At 38.0% G+C, this 12,247-nt stretch overlaps 1 protein-coding gene across 1 annotated transcript; it reads left to right on the top strand.

The window, feature by feature from the left end:
• The first annotated feature begins 2,391 nt into the window (after positions 1-2,391).
• LOC119574215 (pinin-like) lies at positions 2,392-11,168 on the top strand. Its single transcript, XM_037921366.1, has 9 exons — positions 2,392-2,582; positions 5,415-5,510; positions 6,071-6,248; positions 6,397-6,494; positions 6,657-6,732; positions 7,129-7,284; positions 7,481-7,619; positions 8,332-8,541; positions 8,869-11,168. The coding sequence occupies exons 1-9, from the start codon at positions 2,407-2,409 to the stop codon at positions 10,617-10,619; spliced, it is 2,880 nt and encodes a 959-aa protein (XP_037777294.1). The 5' UTR covers positions 2,392-2,406; the 3' UTR covers positions 10,620-11,168.
• Positions 11,169-12,247: the final 1,079 nt, after the last annotated feature.

Here is a 12,247-nt window from a genome sequence, read left to right as displayed (position 1 = left end):
AATAACGTTAATAATGATAATTATGATGATGATGATAATAACACTAGTAATATAATAATAATAATGATGATGATCATGATAGTGAGAATAATGATAATAATATTAACGATGATCATGATAATCACAATAATAATTGCAATAATGATTATGATAACAACAATAATAATGATAACAATAACAATAGTAATGAAAATGATAAGGATAATGGCAATAATAATAAAAGTAATATGATGATGTTGATGATAATAACAACAATAATAATAATAATTACTATTATAATGATAATAAAGATAATGACGAGAACGATAATGATAAAGATAGTAATAATGAAAGTAATAATATCAATGATAATGACAATAATAATAATGGTAATAATGGTACTACTGCTAATAATAATAATAATGATAATAACAGTAATTATAATACTGTTAATACTAATACTAATAATGATAATAACAATGATAATGATATTAATGCTAATACTAGTAATAACGATTGTAGTAATGATGATAATGATAGTGATAATATTAATGATAACAAGAATGAAAATGATAATAATATTAGCAATAATAATCATAATAATAATGATAATAGTAATGATGATAATTACAATAATGATTAGAATGATAATAAAATGGATGGTGATATTAATAGTAACAATGATCATAATGATAATAAATCTTATGGTGATCATAATGACAATAGTAGTAAGAATAATAATAATCATTGCAAAAACGATAATAATAACAAGAAAAATAATGATAACAATAACAAAATAAAAGTAATAATAATAATAATAATAATAATAATAATAATAATAATAATGAAAATGGATGAGAATGAATACAATACAATACAAAAAAATGTATTTAGTCGGTAACGAATTTATCTTCGGCAGAAATATTTGTGCTTCGTGAATTTCTGACAAAGATATATTCTAAACTGGTTAAATGCATCTCTTGTATGGTGAAGATATTCATTCTCAGTCATACCTTTTCTGTATGTCACAATGCATACGGATCAATAATAATAATATTGATAATAATAGTAATAATGATGATAGTGATAATAAAAATGATAGTAGTAATAATAATGATAATAATAATAAGTAATAATAATTAATTATTATAACAATTAACAATAATAATAATGAAAATAATAATAGTAATAATCATAATGATGATGATAAAAATAATTGTGATAATGATGATATAATCATAATAATAACAATGACAATAATAATAATAATGATAATAACAATAATGATTATGATAATACTGATAATAATAAAAATGCTAACAAAAATGATAACAATAATAATGGTGATAATGATAATAGTAATAACAATAATAATAATAATGATAATAATGATAGTAGTAGTAGTAATGATAATAGTAGTAATAATGATAATCATAATAATGATAATAATAATGACAATAATGATAACAGTAGTAGTAGTAATAATAATAATCATATAAATAATGAAAGAATTATTATTCTTATTGATATTGTTATCAATTTTGATAAAGATAATAATGATAAGAAGAACGATGATAAAATATAATAATCTAATGATGAAAATAATAATGATAATAACAATGTTAACAATAACAATAATAATGATAATCATACTAATGATAATAATCCCCAATACCACCATAATGTTGATAATAACATTGATAATAATAATAAAAACTATGATAATAACAATGATAATAATATAGAGATAATGCTTATGTTATCTGATTAATAACAGTATTTTTTTTATATTGAAAATTTGAAACTTGGCGATAAAGGAAATTGCATAGAATTTTATTGAAAAGTGACCATGAATATTTATGATTACGGATCTCACACTGGCCGTAGATTTTGTCATGGGAAGCATCACACCTTTGAAAGCAGGCCTACGAGCCTAAATCCAATTTGCATAAGTGAAATTTAAATTCACAACCCGTCTGAAATCCCTTAAGAGGTAGAATATAAAGCATATCGCTGTGACTATTTTTACAGTTCTTTTCAATATATATAAGAAAAGAACTTCAGTGGCAAAAAAAAAAATGAAAATAAAGTTGTGGAAACAGATATTTAAAGATATTCCAGTGTGCGAATTTGACATGACGCTTGGCATTCTTCTTTCAAAGTTATCATATCTTCCAACATAATAAATAAAACACTGAGAAACAAGACTCTCTGACAAAATATAATCGCAAAATGCAATACTTAAAAATGCCAAACGCAAAATAAAAGCGCCAATAGATATCCATTACTCAATCTCTCTAATCTTTCAGAGTAAAAAAAAAAATTGAACCCTAAAAATACAAAACAATCCTCCAAAAAAACATCGAAAACATAATACAACAACACATATCAACCAGACGAAAACCGAAACAAGGAAAAGAACCGCCCATGAAACACGGTTACGCGAGCCTGACCTACGGCCCAGAGAGCAAGATGGCGCCGGGCGTGACGGGAACCTCGCTCGTCGACGCCATAGAAACGGAAATAGAGAGGGCGAAGCAGGACCTGAAAGGCGTCGATGAGAACTTGAGGAAGTTAACAGGCAGGGATTTTAATGACCCGAAGTAAGTCTGGGTGAAAAAGAAGGGCCGCAAAGTGCGAGGGAACCGTCACGTGAGGGAAGGAGTGGCGTCATGCCAAGCGTGTTTTTAATTGATTTTTTTTTTTTTTTCAATGTTATTTTATATATTTTAAAGAGCAGAATCAAGTGCTGACTCTTATAACCAATGGGCGTTACCCAAACGATGTTCCCATTTGTCAGATTTCACGAGCGTTGGTTTGTTTGAGACGAAAAAGACGCGTTAAAATGACCAAAAAAAAAATCTGCAAATGCGTTTTGTGTCGCTTCGTTTCTCTCCGATTCGCTCGCGGCTTTTGGCAGTTCTTGCAGGCATCCCGGGAGCTCGTCTTGCCGGAGAAATGCGACGGAATCACGAGCCTTAGGAGATCAAGCAGTCAAATTGTCTGCGGGAAATGAAAACAATCGCATTTCTTTATGACGCTTTGGGGAGGACTGCCTGACGGAGAGAGTTTTTTTTTCTCTCTCTCTCTCTCGTCTGTGGCTTAAGGATGTTGGCAGACAGGATTCACAACTTCTCAGGCAGTTTGGGTGATGCTTGGAGGCAGCGGCTGCGGTTGACGCGAAGCCTTATTCCCCGAGGGGGTCGTGGGAACCGGGGTCCGGGGGCCATGCTAGTGATGGGTCGGCCCTCGCGGTACGGACGCGCGAGGAAGGGCAGTGGGAAGGCGGTGGTCATTGTCTACAACGCCTGCGCACGACTGAACGTGATGAGTGGCCGTAGTGATGGATTCCTCTACGCCTCTACTGCCCTTTTATGTTGGACCTATGCCGTGGAGTCTTCCCCAAATCCTCACATACTTGAGCCTGATAGCAGGGGAAGAAAAGTATCAGGGAAGTTGCAAGGGGAAAAGATAGAGTAGAAACAGTACATCACTGTATTGTCCACTGCAGGGGCACAGCCTCCTGCGACCCTCCTTTGGGGGCTGCCGACCCCCAACCCCTGCCTAGCAGACTAAAAACCTCCAAGTATTCACAGCGTGATAGAGCATACGACCAACATACAAGAACGCGCGGTGCTGAAACCGACCTAGGCTGTATCCTGCTACATGTACGTTTTGGATTCTTTCCTGCACAGGGCATGGATTGTGGGGCACAACCCCAGGCATGTGACAATTAATGTTACAGAAAATGACCCACAGAGATAGAGGGAAATGGACACTGCCATCTTATATTGCACAAGTAAGTCATAAACAACACCAGGTACAGCTAAGGATAAGTCCGATATGCAAAGCTTAGCCTCACCCGGGCTATGCCATGAGGGGAGCTTGGCCTGTGTCGACTCAATGCCGACTCGCTCACGTGTGTCAGCTGGTGCTGACTCGGCTGAACCTAGTCCTTATCCGCCGTGGTGCCCAGCCACAGCGGTAACCTGCAGGCGACAGTTGCAACTTCTCGTGCCTGGGCAGCAGCAAACCACCGACCTCTTGGACAGGTACAGCTGCTGCTGCCTTATATAAAAGAATAGAATGTATCACTGCTCTCGGTAACAAATACCCGTGTGACTATATTGACCAATTCACTGTATATTATTCATATTTCACCCTGCTATTTCACTGGTGCCATACCCTCATACCCTCCCCAGCGGTTGGGGCCAATATTGTGGGGGGTTTCTGTGGCATAATTTCTCTATATATATAGGTAATAGAGAGAGGAATCCATCAACACTCTTGTGATTGGTCATGTGTAGGTATTCTGAACATTTACCAAGATATGCATATTATTGCATACCATTATTAAACTAATATGATGTATGTTATATAGATATTTGATTATGGAATAAATATATAGTTACCTGTAACCTGTCAACAGGAATTACCTAACACTGTATTATGTTATGGGTAAATTTTATTTACTATTGAAATATTCCTGCCACAGGCAAGGGTGATATGTAGTGTGAACTATATTTACTTGTTTGGCCCAGTTTGCAGTTATTGAAGGGTTACAGCATTCCATAGTGGGCTTAAAGTGCCTCTAGCATCTTTTACCAGAAAATTATATATGCCACAGCCAGAATCATAGACACACGTGCCAAGAAGAGACTTCCAGGGTGAAAGTGACCTAACTTCGTGACTTGTTGATTGCAAAGAGAGAGAGCACCACTCTGCCTAAAAGATTTTGTGAGGAAATATCTGCCCCCACCTCTCTTTTGTATTTCTCAAGGTACTTATGACCAGATAGTTCCACATCCATTTAGTCTGTTTAACCCTAAAATTAAATTGACTTTTTCACTATAATATTTGAATGGCTGGTAAGGAACTCTGTTATTGTAAATAAAAAAGGGGGAATTTTTGTTAACCTGTGGTAATTATAACAATATGAAGTAAATTATACATATAATTATTTATCTAGCTATCTGATATTTCACAACACACTCATTGGCTAAATGTATTGATGTTATTAGCTCTACCCCTTAATTTGACCTAGTCGAAAAGAAAGAAAAGAAATGCTTATTGCAATGAATGAGGGCAAAGAGGTGGGACTTAGCTCAGAAGTTACCTATTAGGATTTTCATGAAGACAGAGTGGAGTGACCTGTTTCAAACTATCTTGGTATTCTTGAAACATGTATATACAACATGAGAAAAAATGCAAATCTGTTACAAGACAAAGTGGTAAAGTAAATCTGCATAAGCCAAGCAAGTTACTTTCTAATTACAGCTGAGCTTTTCACATCAATAGTCTATTTATATTATATGGATTGTAATCATATAATGCATTAATATATATTATGCTGAATGTTGATAATGAATACATATATCATATAGCTTCTGTATAGGTTAAACATGTATTTCACTATGTTTTTTTAAACCTCACAGCCAGCGTGGAGAGCAGCGGAGAGTACGCCTATCCTCTGGTGGGAGAGATGAAGAGCCCCCAGCCAAGCGAAGACCCCCAGGGGGGGTCTTTGCCAGGTAGGAAGAAGACGACTTTTATTTCCTTGAATTAATAAAAAGACACTTGGTTCTGTCTCCCTCCTCTCCCTAGGACAGCCTTTCTCAGTAAAATGCCACTAGAGGTCACCAGGTTGCTAGAAATTATGGGTCAGTCTTGCACACATATAGATTCTGAGTAATTGATTTATCAGCTTTTTGTTTTACTTTCCATAAAGGTCATAGTCTCTGAAAATTCTTTGGTATACAGATATATTTTACAGAGAAACAGCCTTCACTGAACTGGTGTTGTACAGGATAGATTTCATAACCACAGGTCAATAACCCAAGTACATGCACACCTCCCAGGAGCTTCTCTGATTCCTGGTGTGCAGGTGCAAGTCCCCCAATCACCCACATTTATTTACTTAGATTTTATTTAGAGAGGGAAATCATTTTCATGTAGGGCTCCTCCAACTCTTTGAAATTAATTCTGGGATGCTGCAAAAGAGAAAAGTTGGGGAAAGCTGCCATAAGGTATTCTGCAATACAAAAGAACTTTGCATTCCAGGCTAGGTGTGACATAATTCGCTTTGTTCCAGGCTGGGAGGTGTGGTGCAAGATCAGCAGCATGTTGACCACAGAGGGAAGCCCCGAGATTTTCGCGGGGAGCACCGTCCCACTCCAGACTTGAGGGGAGACTTGCGGGCGGAAATCCATGGGGATATGCGAGGCAGACGAGTGCAGGAAGTGGCTGAGGAGGATGAGAAGATGCCTAAGGTATGCATCATTTCTTTTTTCTTTTTCGTCACAAGTCTAGTAGTGAATTTGTTTGTGACAGAGAATTTTGTGCAATGGGATTAGTTATTGACTGATTATGAAGTAGAGAATAGAGCAAGATGTAGTTACTGATACCTGTCTCCAACAGCCATCTCTGCCTTCGTCTGTGGCTCGCCCTCAGGCTGACATGAAGTCCCGCACAGAAGCTGCAGCAGAGCTTACCAAGGATAGAGCTTCTCGGGACAGGTAATATATATATATATATATATATATTTTTCTTTTTCTTTTTTTGAGAGAGAGAGAGAGAGAGAAAAAAAATATATGATAATGTATTATATGATAGTGGGAGACCAATGTAACTTACTGTTGCATTATTATATTCATATAATGACATTTGTAACTTCTTAGGAACCGCCGCATGTTTGGTGCTCTACTTGGTACTCTCAAGAGATTCAAGAATGATGAAGCAAAGCAGAAAGATAAGGTGAGTTATCTTAAAAATGATACAACTGATTGTTCTCTCTTCCTCACTGAAATTCTCATTCCTTTCAAAAAACTAATCCTACAATAGTCTTGAATTCATGAGACAAATCAGTACCTTAACCCAATGCTGATGGGTATCAGAAGTCTATCAGCATCATAAACTCTGGTGATTTCTGGCAACATCCAGCCACTAGGCTTGGGAGTCCGCTACATGTAGCGGAATGTCCCACACCATGTGCTCAAGCGCATCACTGAGTGTATAGCCGAACCCCATAGACCACGCAATTAGTTATGACGGCTGAACACGGGAACCATCTATAAAGGGTTAATATGTAAGTGGAAAAGGAAAAAAGGTTAAATTAATGTTACACAAACTAATTCCTAATATTGTACATAGGAAGAACAACGTGCTGCCATTGAGAGGAAGCTGGAAGAAAAGGGTCGTGTGGAAAAGGAAGAGCTGCGCCGAGAGCGATTAGAGCTGATCAACCAGAGGCAGGAGAGGAAGGCACAGATCAAACGTCTCACTGTTAAGATGGCCCGTGTGAAGGAGGTGAGTCTACCATTAATATATGTTTGCTTGAGCAAATGAGAATGCATGTGAAAACACATGGAATTTCCATTCAAATAAGATATATTTGTATTGATAGTAAATTGATTATATGTCTTAGCCAATAGGATATAGCACTGAAGGTTTAAGTCAAAGGATTTTCCTGTCTGTTACTAAGCAGTACTATAAACTCTTTCAGCATGAGCAGTGGGAGGCACACCAGATGAAATTAACCAGATTCATAAGAACCAAGTCGACGCCCTCCATCTTTTGGATCCCTCGAACCCACAATGCCAAGACCACTAGCCTCGTGCGAGCCTCACACGATAACATCATGAGTAAGTTTGACTTTTATGCTAGAATCTAAAGTGATCAGAAGTGCATGAGCTGTTACTGTAGTTACTACAAGTCAAGTGAGAAATATTTGAAGAATGTTCTTATTGGTTTTTGTATAGAAGGTCTTTTTGTGTAGATTGAATGCCTTTCCAGTCAAGCAGTCACTAAGGTTTTTTTTTTGTGTTTGATAGGGCTGTTGGTGAAAAGTACATGTGCCATTATACCATTATTTTGCAGATTTACAATTTTAAAAATATTGTGGAAACATTTATATGGTAATTTATAATTTTCCCATACATTGCTCCATCTTTATAATATTCTTTGTCATCAATTCTCAGGTACATTTGAATTTTTTTTGTAATTCCTGCAGGATGTTGTGAAGAGAAATTTTATATTTCTTTGTGTATGCTGTGTCTTGCTAATAATTTGGTGGTAAACAATCACACCTCTAATGCATATATAGAAGGCACTTACAAATTCTATCTAAAAGTTAAAGCTTAAATATATGAGGTATCTTTGAAATATTTGCTTTATGAGTGAGGTAGACCTTTTTATATTTGATGGACATAACCCTCTTTATTTCACTATTAATGAAATGTTTTTTTGATTGATAGTTTTTTTTTTTTTAAGAAATTATTTATTATTAATTTTTAGACTCTTTATCATCCTAGTGAATGTTTTCTTTGTATTTTAAACTTTTATCATCATTTACAGAGGAACTCGAAGAGGACCGTCTCCGGATGAAGGAAGAGCTGGAGGAGATACTAGGGTCACGTGCGGAGGATGATCAGGGCGAGATGGGCAGGGATGGCGCAGAGGGGGGGGAGGAGGAGGAGGAGGAGACCTACGTGCACAGGGGGGTCCGCTCAGCCGTCGCCAGGCAGGGGGAGGGGGGTGTCAGTACCTCTCTTGATAACTGTCCTGGTAAGTTTAATCAGTCTGCTGTACAAAGGATTATTATCTTATATTTATGAATATTGTTGATAAGACGATTAACCCATTGGATCCGGATGATGGGACCATCACATCATGAAAAAATCCTGGTCAAGGGGCACACGTGCTCATTTGTGTCTGGCCTATAAGAAGCCACCCAGCAGAACAGCTGCTCACATAAGCCCAAATTTTTGGTGATGTGATTGCCATGATGCAACCAGATGCAGTGGGTTAATAGTTGGTTACTGATTGTCATTGATGTTATTGATATTAAAAAGCTTGTGTATACTAACCAGCTTCCCATATTTCCCTTGACAGATTTGTTAGATTACGAGGCTGAGGAGGGAGAGCTAGTATATGGTGAGGCAGACCTGTCAGGTAAGGATGATGACGACACTGAGCGTATGGTAGTCCAGGTCGACGGCAGGGGAGAAGGTGCTCGAAAGGTAGAAATTGTAGCTAGCCAGTCAGAGGAAGGAACATCAGGTTTAGAGAGAGAGAGTAAGGGCAATGATAGTGAGAAGGAGAATGAAGGTAAACCAAGGGATGGGAGCAGGGAGAGAGAGAGGGATAGGCACAATAGGGAGAAAGAAAAGAGTAGGGAAGGGGAGAGGGATAGGAAGAACAAGGAAAGGGGTAAAGAGAAAGATAGAATTAGAGAGAAGGATAGAGATAGGGAGATGGAAAGAGATAAAGGGAAAGACCGGATTGGTGGGAGGGACAAGGAGAGGGAGAGGGATAAGTCAAAGGAGAAGAGCAGAGATACAGCAGAGAGGGAAAAGAACAGGGACACAGGCAAGAACAGAGAAGTACAGACCCTCTACAATAAAGAGACGGAGCTAGAGGCCACTGTTGTGCATGTCAAAATAGAGAAAGACGACGATGATGAATCAGGGCCCAAGGCCTCTGAGGCTGCACTCAAGAAAGTCAAGGAGGAGAAACCTGACAAGGCACCCACAAGCACAGCTGACAAGACTGATGTGGATGAGGCTTCCGTCCCCACCGAAATGCCCCCCTTACCTCCAGCATCCATATTGCCACAGCCTCCAGCCACTACTGCTCCACCTTCCCCTCCCCCTGCAGGTCCTGCACCTAGTGAGGAGGAGCAACAGGAAGGCCAAACAGAAGAACCTGAGAGAATGGAGGAGAGCAGCAGCCACAATAAAGATGATGAACCATCCGCCTTGTCCCGCAGTCCAACAAGTGGGAAAGATCCACCTCCCACAGAGAGCAAAAACACACAGGATAAGAATGACAAGGAAGGGGAAGCAGAGGTAGGTAAAAAATCTTCATCCAAGTCCAGACATAGCAGGGATGAAAAGGCAAAAGCACAGAAAGCACAGAAGAAGCTTGAAAAAAGGAAGAAGAAGAAAGCAGGTGAAGAAAAGAAAAAGAAGAAAAAGGGTGATGACTCGGGCTCATCTGACAATAGCAGTAGTGAAGACAGCAGTAGTGATAGTAGCAGCGATAGTAGTGATAGTGGTAGCTCAGATTCGGAGAGCTCGTCGTCCAGCTCTGGGTCATCCTCTGGGTCTTCATCTGACTCGGAGAGCGACTCCAGCTCCACCACCAGCTCAGGCAGTGACTCTGAGTCAGACCAGGAGAGAAGGAAGAGAAAGGTGAGGCGGAGAGGACGGGAGTCAAGAAGTGGGGAAAGCAGTAGTGACAGTGAAGGAGAGGGGGGAGAGAAGAAGAGCAGGAAAACATCAAAGAAGAAGGACCCCTCAGAGCATGGGAAGGGAGTGAATGTAAAAATAAAGGAGGAGCCACAAAGCGATGAGGAAAAGGGCAAGAGAGATGCAAAAGAAAAGGGTAAAGATAAAGACACAAAAGGGAAGGAAAAGGAGGGCTTGAAAGTTAAGGAAGGGGATAAGGAAAGGGAGAGGGATGCAGTTAGACGAAGGGAAAGAGAAAAAGAGAGGGAGAGGGAGAGAGACAAGGACAAAAAGAATGTTAGGAGCAAAAGTAAGGAGAGGAAAAGGGAGAGGAGCAGGAGTAGAGAACGTAGAAGAGACAGGAGTAGGAGCAGGGATAAAGAGAGGAAAAGTGACAGGAAAGATAGGCGATAAGATTTACTTCCAGAGGAGGTAGTAAGGGCATTACTGGGGAGGTTGATGCAGGGGGTTTATTTTGAAGGAGTCTTTTCATTCTAAAGTGCTCTCTTTTAGTGATGTTTGTAAAAAGTCATTTCATTAGACAAAGTTGGTATATATATGAACCATATACTAAACAGTGCATATGAGAAGTTGAAGAAGTTGAGCATGAGCTTTATACTTCCATCTAAGCTAGTTAAAAAAAAGGCCATGGCTGAATCTATTATCACCATTTTCTAATACAATAGATTAAGTAGAAATGTTTTGAAGATTTAACAAAGATACGTGTTTTTAAAAGTTAACAGTTTATACTCCTTATTGATGAAAGTTAATTCAGTCATGGTTAATAGAGGATAAAGTTCTCTTATTTTAGTTTTGTTATATACAGATATATATTTTTTTCTCCTTTTTTTTTTTTTTTTTCTTTTTTTTTTTTTAGTTTTAATTTATCTTCTTTTTTATTGATACCAACTTCTTTTCCAGTACATGTTAGATTTTTTGTGAAATAAAAATGATCCCACAGGATTTCTGTTTATCTATCCTTAAAAATAATTATATAAAGTGTGTACATGTAGTTTTCAAAAAAATATTGATAATTCATATATACAGATTAACCCTTTCCCTATGGGTGGTATTCATAGTGGCCCAACCCCACTGCCGGGGGCTCATATCGTCACCCTAGCATGCGCAACCGCTCATGCCCAATACCAGCATCCCTTGCCTTTTCTTCGTAATACTAAGAACCTATGTTGTATTTTCAGTATTATTATTTGCTAAAGTCTCTATTTGCCATTATTCTTGTAAATCAAGACTAGGATATTTTTGTTATATAGACTCCATTCTTCTTCTTTTAACGGTAGGTTCATGTCTGAGCCGCCGTGGTCACAGCATGATACTTAATTGTAGTTTTCATGTTGTGATGCTCTTGGAGTGAGTACGTGCTAGGGTCCCCGGTTCCTTTCCACGGAGAGTGCCGGTGTTACCTTTTTAGGTAATCATTCTCTCTATTTTATCCGGGCTTGGGACCAGCACTGACTTGGGCTAGGTAGGCAATCAAGGTGAAGTTCCTTGCCCAAGGGAATAACGCGCCGGCCGGTGACTTGAACCTTCGAACTCAGATTGCCGTCGTGACAGTGTTGAGTTCGACGCTCTAACTATTCGGCCACCGCAGCCTTGACGATCATGGGCTTCCATGATTTTCTTGGCAATTTAGAGAGGTGGTTTGCTATTGCAGTGTGTGGTATCATGGAGTTGAAACCATAGTTTTTTTTTTTTTTTTTTTTTTTATAAGAAACTTTAGTTTCAACAGGGTTATATTATCACTTCCATATATATATATATATATATATATATATATATATATATATATATATATATACACTTTTATGTTCAGTGTTTTTATAAATACTTTTTTAATATTCATGTGGTTTTACATCATCACTTCATGAATACTATATCCTTATCCTTATCTCTGGCCAATGTAGTTGATTACTGACAATTTTTTTTACGTAACCTCGGAAGCCCGAAAAGCCTTTATGAAATGCAGAGTATAGGAAAAAAGAAAATTTTTTAGAAACTACTTAAACACATTTTCAGTGGCAAAA

Source organism: Penaeus monodon, chromosome 6, assembly GCF_015228065.2.
Source record: "Penaeus monodon isolate SGIC_2016 chromosome 6, NSTDA_Pmon_1, whole genome shotgun sequence".
NCBI classification, from domain to species: domain Eukaryota; kingdom Metazoa; phylum Arthropoda; class Malacostraca; order Decapoda; family Penaeidae; genus Penaeus; species Penaeus monodon.
Note: the sequence above shows the minus strand (reverse complement) of the source record. Positions and strands in the feature narration are given on the sequence as shown.

Coding starts and splice junctions, on each gene's coding strand:
- LOC119574215 (XM_037921366.1), top strand. CDS start 2,407: ATGAAACACGGTTACGCGAGCCTGACCTACGGCCCAGAGAGCAAGATG. Junction 2,583..5,414: donor AGGGATTTTAATGACCCGAA/GTAAGTCTGGGT, acceptor TAAACCTCACAG/CCAGCGTGGAGAGCAGCGGA. Junction 6,495..6,656: donor GATAGAGCTTCTCGGGACAG/GTAATATATATA, acceptor GTAACTTCTTAG/GAACCGCCGCATGTTTGGTG.